Source organism: Armigeres subalbatus, chromosome 1 (genome assembly GCF_024139115.2).
Source record: "Armigeres subalbatus isolate Guangzhou_Male chromosome 1, GZ_Asu_2, whole genome shotgun sequence".
In the NCBI taxonomy this organism is placed as follows: domain Eukaryota; kingdom Metazoa; phylum Arthropoda; class Insecta; order Diptera; family Culicidae; genus Armigeres; species Armigeres subalbatus.
This window is the reverse complement of record NC_085139.1, coordinates 18,245,291-18,270,122: the sequence shown is the minus strand read 5'-3', so window position 1 is coordinate 18,270,122 and position 24,832 is coordinate 18,245,291. Positions and strand designations below refer to the sequence as shown.

The 24,832-nt window shown below is 39.4% G+C and overlaps 1 protein-coding gene across 1 annotated transcript; it reads right to left on the bottom strand.

Annotated features, from left to right (window-relative positions):
• Positions 1 to 1,881: 1,881 nt before the first annotated feature.
• Positions 1,882 to 24,566, bottom strand: LOC134222368 (ubiquitin-like domain-containing CTD phosphatase 1). Its single transcript, XM_062701528.1, has 2 exons — positions 24,376 to 24,566; positions 1,882 to 2,806 (listed from the first exon to the last, which is right to left on the bottom strand). Exons 1-2 carry the CDS (start codon positions 24,545 to 24,547, stop codon positions 1,989 to 1,991), a joined length of 990 nt encoding a protein of 329 aa, XP_062557512.1. The 5' UTR covers positions 24,548 to 24,566; the 3' UTR covers positions 1,882 to 1,988.
• Positions 24,567 to 24,832: the final 266 nt, after the last annotated feature.

Below are 24,832 nucleotides of genomic sequence, written 5' to 3'. Positions count from 1 at the left end.
AACTGAGGGAAAAATTTAAAATATTGATGCTGATGCGATTTGAAATCACTTGTATTGAAACAAGGAAACACGTGTAGGGGTTGCGCTTCAAGACGCTTGACAGATGTATCAATGCGAGTGTGGGTGTGTGCGTGTCAGCTCGGTTCTGATGCACTTTCCTCGACCGGCGGCGAGATGGGAAAGGGAATCTGCTGACTACACCGTCTTCAAGTTTGGATCTTGGTGTGCCCAGTGAGTTTTTGCGATGCATTTTAACTTATTGATGCACTGAATAAAATTGCTTGCAAAAAAAATTTTGCGATTGATTTTGATACGGATAATCACCTAAATCTTGATTTGGGATTGAATTCCATGGGCTAACACTTTTATAGAATGATCAATAGCTTATTTTCTATGAGTAAGCATTACCATACCAACGTGAGCTCAAAATTGATGGGTTAAAACACGTGCGTTTAATTCGACACTGTTTTTATAGAGGGTAAAGTCGCAAACATAAACATTGACCGTATCCACTGATTTTAAAAAGATTAGGGCTTGCGCACGGCATTTTCCACTTCCATTCGGTAGAAGGTGCGGGATTCTACCAACCAGCTCACAGTAGTAGTTGGCTGGGAGCGATAATAATAGGAAATTTGCGAAGCAATTCAATGCAGGGGGGGAGTAAGCCTGTCATCCACGAACAAATCAAGCCTACCTAAGATGTATTATCCGGGCCTCGCCGCTTGGAAAAGGCGGGCCACCCTGGGCCACCCCGCTTGGCAAGTGTAACATTTTTCGAACTGGAATCTTGTAGGATATTGGCCAACTCACACTACTGCTGACTAACAAAAAAAAATGTGGGATTGTTTATTTACATTTGCTTCATACTACATGCAGAGGAGGCGCGATGCACCGCATATTACCCCCCTGATTCAATGCGACTTCCGAAACAACAATGTCAAATCGGACACTCCGCTACTAATTATAAACGCCTTGGGCCCGACCCTTCAATTTTCTGGAACTACCTTTTGGTATTATATCAAAGGGTAGGCAATTTGTGCATTTAGCACTCTTTCTGGATTGGCATTCATCATGCGGCCCCACTTCGGCGGTCAACTTTTGAGTCCTCAGGTTTTCATTGTGACAAACTAACACAACTGCCCAACTTCTGAGTCATTTAGCATTATTTTTCTTGTTAAGCGTGGTCGCGAACTACTCTGTGGTATGCTTTCAGCAGTTACCTCCGTTGTGCATCAAGCGGGAGCAATCGAACATAATGTGATTTGTGGTCTCGTTTGCACCTGGGAAACCAGGGCAGATGGGTAGCATGTAGCCGATGCAAGTACCATCTAAAGCAACCATGGCCTGACAGGGCTGCTGACCATACTATGAGATAAATAAGTCACACACAAGCAAACTGACAAAACAAAATGGTTTTACACCTCACACAGGCCACAAAACAAAATGGGAGTTCAAATTCGGGTATTGATCACCTGACATGGGCATTAATAATTATAATGTTTGAAAACATTGATGTGCATATAAACAGCAAGTCAAAGATTTCCGAAGTTTGAAAAATGCATTGGGGTTAACCACTTCCTTGGGTGGGATTTGACTCCACAAGCTCAGTATGCTAGAAAGGTACTCTCCCAACTAATCTACGAAGGACCTCCGTCGTTTTCTGTAACTTAGTGGATACTGATGATAAAAAATTCCCAACAATAGATGCATGGGGAGGGGATGAGTAAAAATTCCGGATGTGTATAGATGCCCTCGAATAAAACTAAAACAGAATTCCAAAGTCCAGACCAAAGTGATCGAGAAATACTAAATGGCCTGACTTCCTATTATTCAAGACGATGGGGACTATATCATCAACCACAATCACAATGAAATGGAAAATTCAAATGCATTAGCTTTTATTCGTTATTAATAACTATTCAGAAATTATTCAATTAAAGCATTCATGGAATAAGGCCATCCTCTGCAATCAACCACCCCCCTAATCTTCAATCATCACTCGTTTCACGGCGCTTCTTCGGCTTATAGCTTTCCCATTTTTTGTGGTTCAGTTCGTTGAAGTCGTTGCAATTGTCAGCAATATCTTTGAGATACTTTGACAGCTTCATCAGCTCTTTGTCTTTATGACGGTTCAAATGGGCTTCGGCGAAAGGTTTGATCCTCAGGCCGGACTTGGGGTTCATCAAAAAATTTCGCCGCAGATCGTCGAACATGATAGTGTTCTTCGATGAGTACTGCTCGTATTTGCCCCATATCACTCCCAGAGGTTTGACCTCTATCACTCCCCGCACCGGACAATGGACCGTGATCATCGCTTCCGAGTCCAGCATGAACACCAGCTTATAGTCGGAATGGGAGGTCACTCCTAGAAGCTTCATCTTTTCAACAATCCACTTCATCGATGTGGCCGACCAAATAGCAATGTCATAATGCTGATACGCGGAAGTGAGAAACTCGTGTAGATAAGGTCGCATAAGCTCTGCGCCGTTCTCTGCAGCCGAACGATGATCGAACAGTGTGTAATCGATGTCCAGTACTAGCAGACGCTTTCCCTCGCGCGGGGGATTCAGCTCGTTTATTTTGTATTCCCGAACACGTTTGTTGATTTTGGCCAAGTAGATTTCCTTGTTCTCCAGTGGTACCTTATCGTCGTCATCATTGTCCAAGTCGTTCACGACGTTACCAATGTCGTCGGGCTTGGAGGACGCTTCTTCGATATCCGCCTCCAACGAGCCAACCATCATCAGTTTGAAATTGACCTTCAGCTCCAAAAGACCGAGGCGTACCTCATCGGTTGCAAATTTGCCTGCATTTGAAAAAAAAGTAATAAAATTTATTAGAGATTGAATAGTAGAAACTTTTTATATGTTTAGAAAATCAGCATATTGCTAACTATAGACATAAATAATAAAAATATGGTTGTTCCTAAATAATAAAATAGAAAAGAAAATATTCTTACAAATTAGGTACTACAATACACACTCAGATTTCGTTTCGTATTTCGGTAATAAATTTTACCGATTGAGTTCTGTAAATACAATTAATAACCGATGTACCAGTAAATGCAAAAAAAAATACCGAAAATCTGTAAGCGATGAAAATAAATGTATGCTTTATGCCCTCATTTACCGAAGTCGTCATATACCTAATTTACCGAAATTTACTGTATTTTTTACAAAACACCGTAGACTGTAATTTTTTAACAAGATCTCAGTAATACTTCGCAACGATCTAAGAAACTTATTTTCTTCTTCTTCTTATTGGCATTACATCCCCACACTGGGACAGAGCCGCCTCGCAGCTTAGTGTTCATTAAGCATTTCTACAGTTATTAACTGCGAGGTTTCTAAGCCAAGTTACCATTTTTGCATTCGTATATCATGAGGCTAACACGATGATACTTTTATGCCCAGGGAAGTCGAGACAATTTCCAATCCGAAAATTGCCTAGGCCGGCGCCGGGAATTGAACCCAGCCACCCTCAGCATGGTCTTACTTTGTAGCCGCACGTCTTACCGCATGGCTAAGGAGGGCCCTAAACTTATTTTCAGTATACATAAAAATGAATGATACGTGGATCAATGGAAATAATTAGATCTATTCCCTAGAAGTGCTATTTCCAATTTCCTCATTGCTTTTTGGAAGGAAAGCAGGAAAAAGGAAGAATGAAAAAGGAAGAAGGAAGAATGAATAGGACGAAGGAAAAATGAAGAAGGAAGAAGGAGGAAGAAAGAAGGATGAAAGAAAAAGGAAAAAGGACGAAGAAATCAGGAAGAAGGAATAAGGAAAAAAAGGAAGAAGGGAGAATGAATAAAGAAGAAGGAAGAAAGAAGAAAAAAAGAAGTAAAAAAAAACAAAGGAAAAAGGAAAAATGGATAAAAAGAAGGAATAAGAAAGAAAGATGAAAGGAAGAAAGAAGAAAGAAAAACAAAGGGAGAAGCAAAAAGGAAGAAAGAAGGAAGGAGATGGAAAGAAGAAGGAAGAAGAAAGAAAAAAGGAGAAAGAAAAAAGGAGAAAGAAGGAAGAATGAAGGAGAAAGTAAGAAGGAATAAAGAAGAAGGAAGAAGAAAGAACGAAGATGGAAGAATGAAGAAGGAAGAAGTAAGAACGAATAAGGAAGAAGGAAGAAAATAGGAAGGAGAAAGAAGGAAGAAAAAATAGGAAAGAAGGAAGAAGGACGAAGGAAGAAGTTCTCTGTTCTCAGTTCACTTTTCTCTTTTCACTTCGCACTTCCTACTTCTCATTTCTCATTATTCCCTACTCGTAATCTGAGGTCAATTTTTTAAACTTTTCGGCGGTCAAACGCCATTCGGCCAAATGGCCTGGCACCTGTTGAATACATGGGAAGAATTTTTGTTATGAATGTAAAGTGCAGAGCTAATAGAAAAAGCAATACATTTGCACATAAAACTTATTTTGATCGAATAGGTATGCATGCATTAGCGCAGCATTTACTTTGCAAATGCAAAGTACACTGGTCCAAATATAAGTGCGGGGAACACAGATGTAATATGCATTTCTAGACCAACATTTGAAAGGGCGTAACAGCCAAAAATTATTCCTTCTGATTCTACGTCTACATATATAGCTATAAATGTAGACGAAAAATCAGAAGGAATAAACTTTGGCTGTTACGTTCTTTTCAAATGTTGGTCTAGATCAGCGGTTCTCAACCTGGGGTACATGTACCCCTAGGGGTACCTTCGCTGGCTCTAGGGGGTACCTCGGATGAAAATGCATAATGGCGGAAGTATTACAATTCCAATCGGAGCTTATTGATAAAGTTTTGATTATTGTGAATTTTTTATTTCAAAACTTTGTCTTGACATAATAATCGCCATGATCAGTTGCACCCTGCTCTCCTCAACTAGAACAGCGTATGAAGGGCTGCGGAACAAAAAATCAAACGGACAAATGTCGAACAAGCAAATTTTAAACATCTTCAATGTAATCCAATCTACCTGATCCAAACAAAATGTTGAATAATATGTTAGAAACATGCTTTTGAACTAAAATCTAGAATCTAGAAGGTTTGAAAGCCTTCGTTTGAGAGGCATGCAGGCTTTTTTTTTTCAGAAAAGCTCTATTGCTTTGTTGCAAGAGGTTTATAAGCATCTTTCTACGCTTCTCGGAAGCTTTCTTCAGTAGCACGAATGCCTCCTTTCAAGGTGTTAAAAAGTCTTCTTTCGAAAGGTTCGAAAGCTTCCCTTCAAGAGGCCTGTGTCTTTTTGCAAGAGGCCCGGATGCCTCATTTTAAGAGAGCCGGAAGCCTTTTTTCAAAAAGCTCGGAAGGATACTTTCAAGAGGTTCGGAAGCCTTTTTTCAAAAAGCCCGGAAGCATTTTTTCAAAAAGCTCGGAAGCCTCCTTTCAAGAGGGTCGGAAGGTTTATTTTTTGAAAAGGCTTCTTTCAAGAGGCTCGGAAGCCTTCTTTCAAGAGGCTCGGAAGCCTGCTTTCAAGAGGCTCGGAAGCCTCCTTTCAAGAGGCTCGGAAGCCTGCTTTCAAGAGGCTCGGAAGCCTTCTTTCAAGAGGCTCGAAAGCCTCCTTTCAAGAGGCTCGGAAGCCTCCTTTCAAGAGGCTCGGAAGCCTCCTTTCAAGAGACTCGGAAGCCTCCTTTTAAGAGGCTCGGAAGCCTCCTTTCAAGAGGCTCGGAAGCCTCCTTTCAAGAGGCTCGGAAGCCTCCTTTCAAGAGGCTCGGAAGCCTCCTTTCAAGAGGCTCGGAAGCCTCCTTTCAAGAGGCTCGGAAGCCTCCTTTCAAGAGGCTCGGAAGCCTCCTTTCAAGAGGCTCGGAAGCCTCCTTTCAAGAGGCTCGGAAGCCTCCTTTCAAGAGGCTTAAAATCTACCTTTCAAGAGGCTCGGAAACCTCTTTTCAAGAGGCCTCAGGAAGCCTCCTTTCAAGAGGCCTCAAGCCTCCTTTCAAGAGGCTCGGAAGCCTCCTTTCAAGAGGCCTCAGAAGCCTCCTTTCAAGAGGCCTGGAAGGCTCCTTTCAAGAGGCTCAGAAGCCTCCTTTAAAGAGGCTCAAGCCTCCTTTCAAGATGCCTGGAAGCCTTATTTCAAGAGGCTCGGAAGCCTCCTTTCAAGAGGCTCGGAAGCCTCCTTTCAAGAGGCTCGGAAGCCTCCTTTCAAGAGGCTCGGAAGCCTTCTTTCAAGAGGCTCGGAAGCCTTCTTTCAAGAGGCTTGGAAGCCTTCTTTCAAGAGACTCGGAAGCCTCCTTTCAAGCGGCTCGGAAGCCTTTTTTCAAGAGGCTCGGAAGCCTCCTTTCAAAAGGCTCGGAAGCCTTTTTTCAAGAGGCTCGGAAGCCTCCATTCAAAAGGCTCGGAAGCCTTCTTTCAAGAAGCTCGGAAGCCTTCTTTCAAGATGCTCCCAAGCCTTCCTTCAAGAGGCTCCGAAGCCTCATCTCAAGAGGCTCAAAAGCTTCCTTTCACGTGGTACAAAAGTTCCTTACAATAGGCCTGGACGCCTGCTTTTAAGACGCTCGGAAGCCTCCTTTTAAGAGGACAGAAAGCCTTTCTTCAAAAAGCTAGAAAGGAAGCTCGGCTTCTTCCAAGAGGGTTGACAGCATACTTTCAAAAAGTCCAGAAGCATCCTTTAAAGATGAAAGGGAAACCTCCTTTTCAGTAGCTCAAAAGACACCATTCAAGATGCTTGAAAGCCTCTTATCAATAGGTGCGGAAGCATATGTTCAAGATATTCAGAAGCTGCTTTCAAGAGGCTCAGAAGCAGTCTTCACGAAAACATGAGCGGCTCTGAGCTTGAGTAGAGTTTTTGCAAGTTCATGTTCATCCCGAGCGCGTTCTCCTTCAAGCTCGTGTTCACCATCAGCATCGAACATGGGTGCGAAAAATGAACGCGGTGCGGCTCAGCTCAGGGTCGAGCTCAAGTTCAAAACTTGGGCTGTGTGTTCAGGCTGTGTGCTCATCCAGCATACTGTGTGCTTAGGCTGAGAACTGAGGCTGTGAGAATAGGTTTTGGGCCGAGCGCGATGCTTTACGATTATGCGGCACGTTTCGTATTCGCCATAGTTGAGCGGCATAGCAAAAAAAGATTAATCGAAGTTAGTAGATGAAAACAAGTTGTGCTTTCAGCATTTGCATTTGCGTGCGTCAAAACGGGAAAACAATCAAAACGTTCGCAAAAGTACCCATTCTGCGTGGCCCTTTAGTATGCGAAAAGCAAGTGTGTTATGTTTTATTGTTGAAAATAATCCAAAACGTAAAGCAAACTAACTTTAACATGAAAATTTAGTGTGTTAGCAAAGATGGTACATAACATAACTGTTTCTATCCAGCTTCATTAAAAGAATGAAACTCTATTGGAAAAACAAATGAAATATAAAATCTTCCTAAAAAACCAAAAACATAAAAAGTGTACAATAAACGGATTAGTTAATTGATTGCCACTGTTTGGGTCCAGTCTAGAGTGTTTTCGTGAGGGAAACATTTTCGACGCCCTGGGCATAGAATATTTATTGTGTTTGCTACGTAAGATACACAAAACACATGTATACAATGGCAGGCTAATAGGGAACACTTAGTTCAAAGCAGGTCAAGTTGCAGTTGAAATGTAGACCCATTGAAGAAGAAATGTTTCGATATTGTAAACTGTGTGTCAACTTATTTTGTTTTCCACAAACCCTCAACAAATTGTGTTGAACATATAGATTTTTTTTTCTACAGTAAAAATCTATGCATTAGTTGTTCAATAATTCCAATTCCACATGGAGGCTTTTATAATCGTGAATTGAATACTTCTGATTGTTGATTATTGCATTGCCAAAATATGTACACACATTTCCATCCCAAGTAGAGAGAAATCCCTCAGTGCCGGACAACTTAGTCACATTACGTAAAATTCTATAAATTTCGGGTTCTGCGACAGGTACCCTGCATACACAAAATATACGATCCATATTTGATTATTTGTACATGAGTTCCGATGATGTAGGAGGAATGACGGCTTTGGCAGGTTTTGTTCTATTATTGTCAGGGGGTTTCTTTAACTAATTATGCTCAAATTTGGCGTAAACATTTTTGGTATATCGAAGAATATTGTGGCCAAATTTCATAAAATTTGATCAACAAAACCCCCCTGACAATTATAGAACAAAACCTGCCAAAGCCGTCATTTCCCCTACTTTGATAATGACTGAAGGTAAAAAAATCACCGACTACAAAACCGTCCTCCAATATCGTAAACTTTGGCGGAATTTTAAAATATAACCCCGTTCCTACTCGCTTGAATCCAATACAATGAGGTCGGTCTTTGCGAGGGGAATACGTTCCACGTACATCCGCATAGAAAAACTTTGTGAAAAAATTCGCGTATAAAAACGGCGTAAATGCCGAAATCTACTTAAAAAATCGGGTGATTCATAAAATAAACTTAAAAGCGAACCCAGTATAAACATTCATAAGACAATTTTTCAATTGTGTCATATAAGTCAGTGCAAGTAGTGCGACTTTTAAAGGAAATTACATACAACTTAAAGTTCCCACCTTTTTCAAAGTCGAAGAAATAGCGTAAAGACAATATTAAAAAAATTGCACAGGGAAGCAACCGAAAGAATTTTTGAAACTCTTCTCAACAAGTCTAAAGGATATTCAATTGAAAATGGTTAGAAGTACGGGTTTGGACTTTTCCTATGCTTATGTTTTTTGTAGAATGTCTTCTTACTCTGTCATTGAGGATATTTCAAATATCTACGCGCATAATAAAGATGATAAATAAGTTCCTTTTTACTTTAACGAACAAAGTATCATCGAATTATTGAAATTCAGTTATATTAAAACTAGAGTTTCAACACTAAAATGCTAAGCCAAGTCAACCAAGCAGTGTCTGTTGATTGTAACCGACGTTTTTTTGTCTTTATTTTCGAGACTTTCAGACGAGGCTGGCTCGTCTCGATATAACCGATGTTTTGTACCGTGCTCAAAGCGGCGCTCACAGCCGCGCTGAAAACATCAATGTTCGAGCGCCGCTGTGAGCGCGGTGCAAAACATGAGCATCCAGCCTACGCTCGGGTTCATGCTCATTTTTACGAGTGCACATTCGAGCCCGAAGCGAATGTTCATTCGAGTGCGGCAGCACGGATAAACATTTGCGCGGGGCTGCACATTGAAGACTGCTCAGAAGCCTCCTTTTAAAGGGAACGGAACCCTTCTTCCAAAAAGCTCGGAAGGCTCATTTTAAGAGGCTCGAAAGCCTCCTTTCAAGAGCCTCGGAAGCCTCCCTTCAAGAAGCTCGGAATTCTCCCTTCAATAGGCTCAGAAGCGTCCTTTCAAGATGCAAAGGAAGCCTCCTTTTAAGTGACTCAAAAACCGCCATTAAAGAGACTCGAAAACCTCTTATCAAGAGCTGCGGAAACCTACTTTCAAGAGACTCAGAAGCTCCTTTCATAAGGCTCGGAAGCCTCCCTTCAAAGGGCTCGGAATTATTCTTTCAAGAGGCTTGGAAGCCTGCTTCCAAGAGGATGTACCTCAAATAATTCAAAAGTTTGAAGGGGTACCTCTCAAGAAAAAGGTTGAGAACCGCTGGTCTAGATTTTATTCTGAGTGTATCAATAAGGCCCATTTCGGAGAAAAAATGAAAATAGACTTAAATTTTTCTTTCATCGATTTCTTCACTTTTTTGGTTATTTTCGATGCAATTAAGGTTATGGATGAATAAACAGTGTTGATTATGTGCTTATAGAAGTTTTTGCTGCTCGAAATATCATAAACCTGCGAAATGGGAATTGAAATTGTGATTCCCTTTTTTCGAACTGCATTTTCTCAATGTTTTCGTTATGGATAGAGGCCCTTTTCACTTGTTAAGCGAGATATGTTCATCACCGTTCAAAAACAAACCTTTTATGCAGTGTACACACCAGTCAAGCAGTTTGACGAACATTGACTCCAATCAAACGCTTTGGTTGCTTTGTTTGAACGTGTGTGAAGTTGTTCGAACAACCATTTGACAGTTGGCGGCTCGGTTGGAAAAAAATAAAACGGTCGGGGCGGAGTCAAGGATCGACGAACATGTTTGAGCATTTGTCGTGAAGTTGCACAAACCCCCATATATTGTTTGATGGTTGGTGCTCAAGTTGGCGCATCGGTCGCTCGTGTCTGATATTGTTGATCGAATAAAGTGATTGTTCGTGCCGCTGTTGGTAAAACTTGATGGATGTTTGAATCAACGAGAGGTGGTGTCAATGTTGTTGACCGTGTGTACTTGACCTTGAACTTGAACTGCTTGACCGTGTGTACGTTCCATTATGTAGCGTAAACACGCTCAAACACGATGGACCAACATTGACTTCGCCCCCAAGAAAATGCTTCGGTTGCTGCTTTGTTTGACCGTGTTTGAAGTTGTTCGAACAATCATTTGACAGTTGGTGGTTCGGTTGGAAAAAATCAAAGCGACTTGGTTTTGGTTTGAGCTGAGCGGAGTCAAGGTTCGCCGAACACCACTGCTTGACTGGTGTGTACGTTGCATTAGGAAGATAATTTTAAAATGTTTATAATAAATTCTATAGATAAAATGTAACTCAATACCAAATTTTCAAAACGACTTTTCTGCTTTTGTAAACAAAGATTTAATCGTCGATTTGACGAATCTGATAGCACTCCCACGCAAATCAGCACCATCAACACGTAGGTGAAGGCTTCGGCTACCTGTTCGTGGTGTTGGTTTGCGTGGGAGTGCTATCAGATTCGTTAAATTGACATTTGAATCTTTGTTTACAAAAGCAGATAAGTCGTTTTGAAAATTTGGTATTGAATTAAAACCTGATTGATATATGATACGAAAAAAGTTTCGAGCTGTATGATAGATACATTTTTGAAAAACCCAGATTAATCCACCTAGCGGTGATGGTGCCTTTCTCGACCTTCGTAAAATGTGTTTGCTTGAAAGTATAAGAGCTAGTAGCTAGGAGTAAAAAAGAAAAACTTCTTTGTCCGTTCTATGAAAATCGGATTATTTCAAGCAAAGATATTGTAGATCCAGTTGAAAACGCGAGATCTCGGTTCGGTTTTCAACATGATCTACAATATGCTAATAAGAATTTCTACATTTTTTTTCCTTTTCCAATCTTTTTGATGTACATACCCCTGTTTTATTTTACCCAGTTATATATTTTAAGGATATCACATGTGGATGTTTGTTAAACTGAAGCTCTGACTACACAAAAAGAAAACGAAAATGTCATTCCCATCAAGCGAGCGGAGGGCAATATTTGTTATGATATAAATCTCATGACCGTCCTTCTGCCAAACTCCCGTATGAATATGGGAGGGAAGTGTATCAGTGTGGAAGCATCCGATAGTTCGTTTTCGGAGAGAAATTATAGCCTTTCGGTACAACTTTGTAGCACAAGAAAGGCAAAAAGTATTTTGGCCATAATTTCTATAGCAATAGTCCAAGCTGGCCAATTTTCAATAGAAAATAATAAAATAGGACTCCGCGTCCAATGCAATTTGTTGTGAGTAAATCGATTGAGGGTAAGTGCATTAAAAATGAGCTAGACTTTTACGCGCTTTTTTATAACATAAAGCATTTTGGCCATAATTTTTGTGCTCATAGTCCGATATTCCAAATTTTCAATAGAAAACAATACGACAGAATCCCGCGTCGAATGGAATTTGTTGCAAGTAAATCGGATGAGCATAAGTACCAAAAAAGTAAGCTAAACTTTTCGCACTGTTGGTGCGCGCACCGCACACACATACATACACACACAGAGACATCATCTCAGTTCATCGAGCTGAGTCGATTGGTATATAACACTATGGGTCTCCAGGCCTTCTGTAAAAGTTTGGTTTTGGAGCGATCATATAGCCTTTTCGTATACTTTGTAGCCAAAAGGCAAAAACGGTGTTTCGGCCATAACTTCCGATCCCAGATTTCGATCTGGCCAATGTTCAATAGGACACATTGGGACGGGTTTATGCGTCGAATGCAACTTGTTGCGAGCAAATAATCTGAAGATAAATGCCTGAAAATGAGTGACATTCTTTACGCGATTTTTTCGTAAAAGTTTGCATTTTAGCCATAACTGGCCAATTTTCAATAGGAAAAAATGGGACAGGAATCTGCGTCGAATGCAACTTGTTGCATGTAAATCGATCAAGGTTAGGTGTCCGAAAAATAGGTGACATTTTTTTTGTGATTTTTCTATTTAAAAAAAGGTAGTTTGGCCATAACTTTCGATCCCATAGTCCGACCTGGTCAATTTTCAATAGGAAACAATGGGAAAGGATTCTGCGTCGAATGCAATTTGTTGAAAGCAAATCGGTTGAGGATAAGTGCCCGAAAAATAAGTGACATTTTTTACGCGATTTTTACGTATAAATTTGTATTTTGGCCATAACTTTCGATCCCATAGTCCGACCTGGCCAATTTTCAATAGGAAACAATGGGAAAGGATTCTGCGTCGAATGCAATTTGTTGAAAGCAAATCGGTTGAGGGTAAGTGCCCGAAAAATGAGTAACATTTTTTACGCGATTTTTACGTATAAATTTGAATTTTGGCCATAACTTCCGATCCCATAGTCCGACCTGGCCAATTTTCAATGGGAAACAATGGGAAAGGATTCTGCGTCGAATGCAATTTGCGAGCAAATCGGTTGAGGATAAGTGCCCGAAAAATGAGTGACATTTTGTGCGCACACACATACACACACACACACACACACACACACACACACACACACACACACACACACACACACACACACACACACACATTCGTCGAACTGAGTCGATTGGTATATAGCACTATGGGTCTCCGGGCCTTCTATAATAAGTTTGTTTTTGGAGCGATCATATAGCCTTTACCGTATACTTAGTATACGAGAAAGGCAAAAATATACAAAAAAATGAGATATGCTTCAAATATGTCAGAGTCCAAAAAGGATGATAAAAATAAAATTTTCAAATAACCGAGGATGAACAAGACTCTCAAGCGATCACATTTCCAAAATATCAATTGGTTAAACTTGCTAGAGAGTAAGAATCTTTAGATAATTGTATCTCGATTCGAATCATTGATAAAAGCTACTTTTGAACTGATTTTCCTACATGACACCAAAACACAATGCCAAACATCCGATTGAACTTCTTTGTTGACATTGAATTGGTATTAGTTAGGTTTACATTTAATTGATAATTTTGTGCTTATTATCAATCGATTCCAAAATTTGAAAAGTTATCGCCGATGACAACTCGCCTACACACCTGAGAAGTTATCAAATGATAATTCCAATAACTATCGTATGAGAATGATTCAGCACAACCCTGGCTGATATCGTATCGCTGCAACCTTCACCGACGCAAACTGGAACATAGACCAAGCACCCGCTACTAAGTCAGTCTAAACCCCCCGTGGATCAGAAAAGCCCATCGATGAAGCTGGGCTGTCAACGGCGTTTGGTGGTCATCCTATGGAGGAAGTCGGAGTAGACGCGATGCAACACGACGCGAATAATTATTATTCATTCACGTGAGTCGCATCGGACTTTGCGTTTACTCCGGCAGAAACCGAGGAATAAGCAAAAACGAGCCTTAGAAAGTTTCCCAAAACGCATCCACTGCAACAGCGAAGAAGAATTCGAGCCTCTCTACTGCCCGCATAAATAAAAACGATTTGCTTTACTGTAATAATTACTCATTATGAATTAAGCAAAATGGTTTTAAAATATGATTGCAAGCTAATATTTTTATGAAAATACCGATTTTTAACTATTTATTAGCAATAATAGATTAAAAGTTTAGAAATAGGTAAACTAACCAATCACGCACATGCATCACTAGCACAGACATCAAAAATCAATCACTTGTGGGTTTGGATCTAATCCTCAGTTTGAACAAGTTTTCACCCAGAGCGGACGCATCAAAGCGATCGCAGCGGAGCGAACACAGCATCACGGAGGCGCTGGTAACATTTTCAATGGAAATCCATCGCATTGGTGGTGGTCCTCGGTGTGTTGCTGCAGATCATTAAGCCTCAACGAACTAGCATTTTATATGAAGAAAAGGTTGACTATAAAGTGGCGATGCTGGAAATTTATTACAAATTGTGGTGTCAGTTAGTTGTTAGAAAGGCGCATTAGGGGAAAAAAATAATTGTTTTCAGGACCAGCCTTTTCTGAAAAGAAAGGTTTAATTGCGAAAATGAACTGTTTGGCGTTTGGCGTGGAAGCTTGATTTCTGTTAGTGATTTCATCCATTCAAATTTACGGGCTTTATTTATTGAATACAAGAAAGCTGCTTTCCGGCGCGCGAGGCATTTTGATCGGGATTCCGCAAAGCGCTATTGTGCCACCAACATATTATATGTGTTTCTGTTTATTAATAAGAGCTCTACTTATTATTTCCCATGTAGTGGCTAAATTGACTACCGTGCAAACTCAAACTTCGGACGCTTAAGCACTTTCTGATATAAAATCATCCAGTTTACTCACATTTTTAATCACATTGTTTAAATCACTATTGCAATCATCGAGTAAAGTATTCATCTTTGGACTACGTATTAAATATGTGCAAGATATTGCGAAGAATGTTTGCAGTTTATGAAAATGTCCGGCTTCTGTTTGATTCAAATCTCGGACACCGGCGGGGTTGGATTCATATTTCGGACACAACGATTCAAATTTCGGACACCAGATTACACAGTACCGGGAAGAATAATTGAAAACAATTCTCACTGCACAGCACAGACTGTCTTTCAATCATTTCGTTGCATTGTTTTAACATGTCTTATTAGAATGTAACTATACTAAAACAAGCTAAAACTATAAGTCCTTCCTACCCAGCTTGACGAAACATTTCGATGAAATATTTCAGAAAATTTCCCATACGAATTGAAGCGTCCGAAGTTTGAGTGCGTCCGAAATTTGATTCACCACGGTACCTAGTAACCGTGTTTAGCGTGAAAAATATTTTGCCTTTCTTGTATATTTGATTTTAAGATTTTTGACGAAATTGCTTGGGAAAAAAATTGCAAAGCAAAAAAAATCACTTATAATGCGTTTTTCAGCTAGGACTCTTCCCAAAAAATTGTAACGTGCCTTGTTTTGATTTGTTTTACGTAAAACCTATTTTTTTTTTTAAATTTTCTATTTATTTTTGTTGTTGCCTGTTCTCCCGCTTGCAAGGCAGTGGCAAAATACATTCTCCGAACGACCCGTTGTCTGCGGAATTCCGATCAAAATGGCTCGCGCGCGCCGGAAAGCGGCTTTTTATATTATGCGTGCAGCTCAAAACCGAATTTTTGAACTCACGACAATCAATTTTTCTCCTATTAGTCGCAAGTTTCATTACTGCGCATCAGTGCGCTGTATAGCGCATATATTTTTGATTTTGCTTATTTCTCCTTTATTCCGGACATTTTTGAGGATGGTGTTCTCTAGGGTTGCGATGTCCTCCAATTAAAACCAGTCGAGTGGCTTCAGCGGCGATGAGGCCGATGAGTCATGTTAATTCCACGTTTGGAGACTCAAAGTCTATCTAACTGGGAGCAACTATTCGACTTCTTGATTCAGTTGTCCTCCGAGCAGTTTGCTCAAAGTTAATAAAAAAACACAATGGCATATACCATCAATTTCGAATAGCTACGTAGTCCTACGTCACCTTTGCGTACAACCTGATTGGGCTGCACCTTTGAGTTTTTTTTACCGAAATTCGGCGATTCTTTTACCGAAATTTCGTCATAATTTTTTTTGGATTCTCGGCAATCGTAAAATTTTCAGGGCTGTTACAAAATAGTCGAATTCCAATACGCGAAATCCGCGACTAGCAAATTAAAAACCGCGACTCTAAAAACAAATCCGCGACAAACGAAAATTTAATTTCTTACTTATAATTACACGTTTTATAATTTTAAAATTTTTCAATATTTTTGCTTATCTATTGGCATATTCATCAATAGAAAACAAAATGAGAGAACATTTACTTATTTATGTAATATATAAAACTGCAAAGTTAACGCTTTAACTATATCATGAGCCACAGAAAATGCAGCTCTTGAACTATGTCCGAAAGTAATTCAATTTTTAATGTTGCCGGGAAACCTCCCATTTGAATCGATGTTGTATCATTGCATTTATTTATAAGTAGGTTGTGCGGATGGCAGTCTGTTGTCATATGGCTTTATTTGAATTATACTTTTTAGTACACTGTATAGTATTCTTCTAATCTCTTCCATCGTTTTACAAGGGCTTGAACGCATCAATAACCTGTCAGGCTATTTATTGATCAGTCATTGCATTGTGTACTTTCATCAATCCGCCAGTTAGAAAATAATATAAGACATTTTTTTTAAAGCAAGCGATTCTCTACAGAACTCTGCAGAGGCCCGAGCAAAGCCTGACGAATCTGATTTAAAAGTACTCAGGCGAAATGAAAACAGGAACAGTCCTAAGGCCTGCGATTTTTTAAGAACTTGGTTAATATTCACGATTTGAAAAATGATGTTATTATCACTACATATGACTACATATGAGATAATGGATGGGTATTGCTAAGCTTATACAACACGGCAGACTCGACACGTTGTTCATTTGCCGGAAGAGCGTCAAGCGGTGATAACATGCACTAGACATCCCAGAAGAGGCCGTAGTCCTCATGGTAGGCCGCGTACACGATGGCGTTTTGCCTTCTATAGTGGGCATTACAACGTCGTATGTGCTATCCATCGTAGGATTCGTTTGGAGTCTCAAGGCTCAAGTTCAGTCAGACAGTTTACTACACCTGAGTAATCACGAACGAAATCTCAATGGATATAAGAACAGCGAGGAATTTTGAAGCGAAAGTAATGGTACAAAAACTAGCCTTCCAAAAAAGTTATTGGAATGCAGATGAACAAAGGATGAATACTGAATGGTTTGAATGAGATGCCTGCAATAGTGGGAGTCATTGAGCATGGTATAAAACTAGACACAACTGATGGTCGGGAAATTAAAAAAAAACCTCTCGTTCAGCCGACGATATTCGGATTTCTGAATATCACCCCAACCATTGAAATGCAGTCTGATCCTTTCTCACAAAAAGGTCGAACAATCCACAAGGATTTTCTGTCCCAACCTAGACCTCAATCCTTCAGCTTCAGCAGCAAGTTAACATACCACCAGAAAACAGCGAGCATAGAAAAGATTACTGCGAGACACTCGAGGATGCAGATGAACCATATTTGCACCACACTTCCACCAAAAAATCCATGCAAAGCGGCAGGAACCCCAATTCCAGTCCTCAGGCAGAAGCCGGAAACGTCGGACCCTTTCATCGCAATTTTTGTCTATTTTATTAGTGTTTTTGTGTTATTTTTCTACCAAATTTTATTCTTAGAATCATTTCAATGTGGTAATTTTAATTCAAATAACTGGCGAAGCCCTTGGTTGACTCGCAAGACGGTCCTTCTGGTCCTTCTGGTTGAAAAGTAGTGCTTGCGATGCACTTAAGAGATTTACCGAAACCGATTGCTAAACTGTTAGCAAGTTTTCAATAGTACATAATCATTAGAGTGGGGCGCAGTTGTATGGAAAAACGCAAACTTCGTCCGATCAAGTGAGATCAAGCCTTTTCTGAATCGTTTTGGGACCCCAATCAACTGTGCAAAATATGGGCTCGATTGGTTGCGACCTCGCATGCCGCATCGCGTTTTAAATTTACATGGAGATTAGTACGGGAAAACGTACTTTTTAACATTTTTGCTCTTAGAGGCTTCAATTTATCATCAATCACGTGACTCATTACGTTAGCATATAGCCTGGAAGATGCCGAAATACTTTGCCAAAGAAGGTACGCAACTGGAAGTTCTACAAAAAATGTTATTACGTTTCGAAAATTGATTGTTTAAACCATATGCAGGACCGGCAAGAAATCAGTGTTTCTGCCAGCACTACCGGACAACCTGTAATTGTCAGAGTGCAAAACCCATTTTCCTTCTAGTCGAAATTTTTACTTTGTGAAATCATTCCGAATATCTCCCATTAGCTCCAAAGTCCTATAAAATCAATAATTTTGAAATAACACTCAGTTAAATTATTGCTCTACGTAGTACGGCAGTGCTGGCAGAATAAATGATTTTTTGCATATGGTTTGAACACTCAATCTTCGAAGCGTTATAACTTTTTTCGTGAACGTTCCAGCAACGTGTCTTCTTCAGCAAAGTTTTTCGGCATCCTTTGGGCTTTGAGTTATACTTTAACGTAATGTGCCACTTGGTTCACGATGAACTGAAACCTCTAGTAGTAGAAATGCAAAAATATACGTTCTCTCATACTAATTTCCATACAAACTTCAAACGCGATGCGGAAAGCGAGGAAGCAACCAATCGGTCCCAAATTCTGCACAGTTGTTCAGGACCCAGAATGGCTTCGAAAAACCATTGATTTGAAAAAAATACCATGACGCCCCACTCTAAATCATACATACATATTGTAACACACTGGAATAGGTTTTCACGCGGAGGATATGGGCCGCGTAAATTAAAACAACGTAAAAACTGCGTAAATCCTAAAATTCTATTGAAAAATCGCATAAAAAGTATTTCGTGAAACCGAATAAAAAACGACTTCAGTATGAAGCGCTGACTCTTCCTTCATCGAATGTTCCAAGAAAATTAAAAATTCATCGAGAAACGGCTGAGATATTAACGATCAAAGACTATCATATTTTCGTGACGTTTTTCGATTTTTCGCAATCGTAAAGTGTACCCCAATATATAAAAGACAGACATAGTTCTGATATTAAATCAACGTTTCATGCTCCGTTTCGTGATGTTCTTCTTTCCTATTATGGACCCTCTACACACACAGGATTCACAAGTACACAGGACTCTGTTTTTACACATTTTGTTTTGCTCGTAATTTTGATCGCGTGACTTCAATTTGCCACCAGAGTCTTTGCAACATGTTTAAAAAAATCCTAAATAATTCAAAGAAAAATCACATTGTAATAAATATGCGAAAAACATTTAGGATGAGTGCGAAATTAGGAAACTGTAAATCGTGTGAAAACAGAATCCAGTGTATTCTTATAATAATAAACAATCTTTAGTTTATTTTTATAATGAAATTGTGAAAAATTATCTCTTTTTACTATTCAATTACAGGGCATGTTACAACATTCGCGGATTTCGCGATTTTTCGCGGATTTGATTTTTTTTTTTAGATACTGATTTCAAGTGACGTTCAGCGTCCAATAATCTCCAAGCCTCCTTAGTTCATTAATAATTATGGATATACTACAACCGCAATCAGCGATGTATAGGCAGAATATAGTGTATCGTCTCTTTCTGTCAATCGAGCGCATATTCGTGTGCCAATGGGCGCACTACACCTATTCTGCCGTAATCTGAAAAAGTGACGTACACACTTAAATCAATTATTTCAGCTCGGTAATTTTTGACGTAGAACTACGTTTGTCTTTTCTATATTGGGGAACACTTTACGATTGCAAAAAATCAAAAAACGTCACGAAAATATGATAGACTTTGATCGCTAATATCTCAGCCGTTTCTAGACAGATTTTCAATTTTCTTGGACCATTCGATCAAGGAAGAGTCAACGTTTCATACCCGATGTACACTAAAGTCGTTTTTACGCGGTTTATTTTTACACAATTCGCTTTTTATGCGATTTTTTTCACTCGAATTTCGGGATTTCCGCGGTTTATTCAGGCATATTTTGGGATTTAGGTGGTTCAACGTTGTAATAATTTACGCGGCCCATATCCTCTGTGTAAAAGCCGACTTCAGTGTGTTGCAATATTTATGTATGATAATATTTACTATTGAAAACAGTTTAGCAATCGGTTTCGTTGAATCAGTCAATCTCGTAAGTGCATCGCAAGCTTCTTCTGTGCTATGGACATTCGAACTGGAACTTGGCCTGCTTTTCAACTTCTATTAGCATTTCGTTAGTTATTAATTAAAAGCTTTCTTTGCCCGCCATTGCATTAGTATGTATCTTGTTTGGCAAGTACAATGGATACGCTATATCCAGGAAATCGAGAATGTTTCCCACCCGAAAACATCCGATATCGGAACGAGAATTCATCTCGCCATCTCCGGATTCTGCTCCTTTGATTGCAAGGCTAACTGAAGGGGTCTGGGTCATTTGGCATAAGGTCATTTGGCATAAAGACCATTTGGCATAATGGTCATTTGGCATAATTTTGAACTGCAAGAAAAGAGTGGGCATAACGGACATTTGGCATAATTTCGAACTGTGAAAGCGAAAGGGATATTTCATGTAATGTTTAGCGTAGATAAAGTAGGTCGAGGCTGTTTTCTGATAAATTTAGACTGATGGTTGACATTTTTCGGAAGAACAAATAACAAAACGGCAGAATTACTTCGGAGAGACAGAGAGGGATCACATCCATCATTGACTTATTCCGGCCACATGCCTACTTTTAAAGTAGGGATTACATTCACCATTGCTTCAATCCGAGCATGCGCCTACTTTTGCATTGCATTGCAAATACATTCTTTCCACGAGAGGATAATGTCTTTTTAATATTGTCGATTGTTGTTTTATTGTTGTTTTAATACTGTCGACAGACAGGTGTTATATTTACTATTCCGGGGTGTTTCCCGCAACAACTTAGTCACCATTTAGCGAACGCAAAGAAAAATTATGCCAAATGTCCGTTATGCCAAATGGCCTTTATGCCAAATGGCCTTTATGCCAAATGGCCTTTATGCCAAATGACCTTATGCCAGATGGCGTTATGCCAAATGGCCCGCTCCCAACTGAAGACCTCCAAGCCAGCATAGACGTCAAATTAATGCAACTTACAGGCCTTTAGGCGGCGCAGATCGTTTCTGCTGGCTTACACGGGGCGTTTGACGGCTACTTCTCGCTTAATAGACATTATTGCCAGTAGAGGGGCTCGGAATCTTGCTGCAGTGGATGCGTTATGGCAAACTTTCTTCGGTTCGTTTCTGCTGATTCCTAGGTGTCTGCTGGAGTAAACGCAAAGTCCGACGCAACTCACGTGAAGGAATAATAATTGTTATAATTACTATGTCTGAAACTTGATTATGCATATGTACAACATGTGATAGATTTAGTTCGGAAAAGGTATTGGAGGGTAACCGCCCCTTCGGTGGGGTTTGATCCCACGACCCCAGTTCGCATGACAGGTGCTTTCCCTACTAAGCTACGAAGGACCTCCGTCGTCCACCGCAGCTTAGCGGGTACTGATGAAACCAAATTCCCAGCACCAGGTACCAGCCGATCTCTCGCAATACATTTTCAGAACTAACTCTCTCAAATGTATTTTTGTACACAATGTCAACCAAGTAGGATGAGTATTTAATATTGTCCGGCTCCTACACACTTGCTTCATCAGCAACGGCGCTCAATGAAGTAGGGTTGTGTGAGGTTGTGCCAGTTACTCTCCAATACCTTTTCCGAACTAAATCTATCACATGTTGTACATATGCATAATCAAGTTTCAGACATAGTAATTAATTTCCACTCCGGGTGGCTTAATACCCGGCATATAGGCAATTAACTTTGAATGTACCGAATTGTTATAAGCTAGCGAAAAATACCCAGATTCGCCTGGGTGTTTGTGATACAAATGCCATATTCTGAAATTTTTTCAGTACCGCACTTTAGATAAATTTTCGTGCTATTGTTTTGTTTCCCGCAACCACTGACCCAAAGCTGTATTCTACTAATTTTCTACCTTTCCCCGTTAAATTACCCAACCTTTTGTACATACAAACCTTACAGATGCCAAGACGAATCGATTAGGGAGAAAATTTTGCAAATTGGGTAACCCGTTCGTGAGATTATTCGTCAGGAAAGGAACCTAAACTATTTTTTATTCATATAGATAACTGTCAAACTTCTTTGTCGCGTCTACTCTGACTTCCTCCTTAGAGGCAAACCAGAGTAAACGCGACGAGCGATGCGACGCGACAGTGCAATTTGACAGTCTGTTGATAATGATTGTTAAACTGGGGTTTAGACTGACTTAGTGGCGGGTGTTTAGTCTCTGTTCCAGTTTGCGTCGGTGATGGTTGCAGCGGCACACTATCGGGTAGCTGATCCCGTATACCCGCTACCCGTACAAGTTGTATGGGGAAGTACGTATAAAGCCTCCACTTTAGCATCTTATATGACATCATTTACATTTTGTTGACTGAGTAGGGTTATGCTGAATAATTCTCATACGATACTTATTGAAATTATCATTTGATAACTTCTCAGGTGTGAAAAGAGGGCGATAATTTTTCAAATTTTGGAATCGATTTATAAATAAACACAAAGTTATCATTTCAATGTTAACCTAACTAATACCAATTTAATGTTAACAATGGAATTCAATCGGATGTTTGGCATTGTGTTTTGTAAGAAATAAAAAGTTAAAAAGTAGCATTCACCAATGCTTCAAATCAATATACATTTATCGAACGATTCTTACTCTCTAGCAAGTTTTTATCAATTGATGATTTGGATATTTGATCGCTTAGAAGTGTTGTTTATCCTCGATTATTTGAAAATTTTATTTTTTTATCATACTTTTCAAATGTTCTAAAAATTATGTACAGCACCATTACCCGTACATTACATATAGCTACGTAGTTCAACGTCACCTTTGCGTACAACCCGATTGGGCTGCATCTTTGAGTTTTTTTACTGGTTTTGTCCTGTAAAAAATATTCCATACCGGAAGCTCGGTTAATAGTTGGAAAATTACTGACATCTGTAATATTGTTCACTGATCTTTCAGTAAAATGAAAAGTCAAAAATATAAACTACCGAGATAATCGGTTTTCACATATATTTCTATATTTTCACCGTGTTCTGTAATCAATCTTACCAACGTCGTTAATTTTTAAACCGAGTTTTCAGTTAGCAGTCTTACGTCTTACGCGATACTTTAGAAATCGCCATTTTTTAAACATCTCTTCGTGTTCCAAACTTATGAACGGCAAGCAGAAAATACGAATCGAACGAAATGAAATAGTGATATTCAACGTTTTGTGGGTAAGTAATATGATTAGGCTGTAACTATGTTGTAAAATCTAAGTGTTTTCATTATATTTCCAGCAGTAGATACATTTTCCTACTGTGGCCATCATCACTAGAAAGGACGCTACGCCCCGTCGAACTTCCAGTTTTTCCCCCCGATCGGATTTTGTTTTCAAAGAAACGGGATTTGCGGATTATATATGTATGCACCAAAGTAAAATATGTACATGAGAATAATGCAAATAAAACATGTTTAATTTTAATTTTTCATATTTTTTTACGTCGGAAATATTAAAAAAAAAACAAAATTACAAATCGCTCGGTATTTTGTTTACAGGTGCACCGCAAAAAAGTACCGGAAAACTGTTAGAAAAAGTACTGAGATATCAGTAAAACTGATTTTTTTGACATGTGAACGAACATGTGAATTACCGTAATGATCGGTATTGTTTTACCGACCGCTCAGCGGGTTTTACAGAACATCTCGGTAAAATTTGACATTTCATCGAATAGAATGCAGTACCGAGGACTCGGTAGTCAATGTGGTTTACCGAGCTAACCGAGAGCTCAGCTGTTGAGAATTCGGTAATCTGATAACCGAGCACGGTAATAAAAATTAAGTGTGTATACGCCATTTTCCAAAAATATTGTTAACGAATACTACTCATCGAGCTCTTTAACAGAAAAATAGAAATCATGCATGTTGTAAAATGGCTGTTACGTCACTTTTCAGATTACGGCAGTATTGGTCATTATGCTCTAAAATCTAAATAATTGAAACGATTCGAATAATGAAAAATTTAAGTAACGAAACAAATGAGGTTATTCAAATAAACTATAGAGAAATATTTTTTTGATTTCCGCGCTGCTGCCATCTATTGGAGACGAACGTGTGCGTTAAATTACTGTAAGACGGAAAGTATATTTTAAAATGTTTTAATAAAAATAATTCAACTTTCGTGTTGCTAATCAAGTTAACCAAATTTCTAAACCGAAAAATTAAACTATTTTCGGCTAAAATATGTTTCGAAATTGATGACCTGTATACCTATAGGTATGCCTTGCCAGGTGAAATAAAAAAAAGCATTCACCCAGACCCCATTTTGCTTTCACGCTGCCGTCAGGGCCAAAAGATAATTAATAACCTCTTTAATTAAACCTTTTACGAAATTTTTCTCATGATAAGAGGCTTCATTTAGTCGTTTTCAAGTGTTTGTCTTGGATTGCATTCGATTTTAGATGAATGTCAAGCTCACAGGGCACACATATTTTCCCCGCAAACTCTTATTCGTATACCATGATGTTTAATGAAATAAGGCAAATGAAAAACTAATTACATTACATTTACTATACACAAATCATGCAATCCTATCGAAAATAGTAACTAAAGCAGAAAACACTTCCTACCTTTGTATTTCAAGTTGAGCAGCTTCTGCCGTTCCGGCTTGACCTGAGTCTTCTTGAAGATTTCGTGCTTCAGCACCGCAACGGTATCGTGATCCGTGAGGTCCTCAATCGGATACTCCTTGCCGCTCCATTTGACGATGATGTTGATCTCTTTCGAAGCCTGGGGCTCCATTTTGCCGGGGAAAATTTCGATTCAAGCCGAGCACTATTTTACTTGCAAATTTCACCTGTTTATCGTTTCTTCTGCGGCGGTTGTTGTTGTTGCTGGTGCAGTCTCCCACGAACTTTTGTATCCGCGGGCGGCGCGGCGAATGAATGCAGTTTTTGCGCGTCGACGGTGTAATTGCATTCAAGCTGTCAAATCGACCCGGCGTGAATGTGTTGGTGTGTTATTGACCTCAAAGCAAAACAAAGTGGTGTTTGAATGGTTAAATATAAATATATTCGGCAATTGGTT

Excerpts from the sequence above, each read along its gene's own strand:
- LOC134222368 (XM_062701528.1), bottom strand. The coding sequence starts at position 24,547 with ATGGAGCCCCAGGCTTCGAAAGAGATCAACATCATCGTCAAATGGAGC. Across the intron at positions 2,807-24,375 it reads GCTCAACTTGAAATACAAAG|GCAAATTTGCAACCGATGAG; the intron begins GTAGGAAGTGTT and ends TTTCAAATGCAG.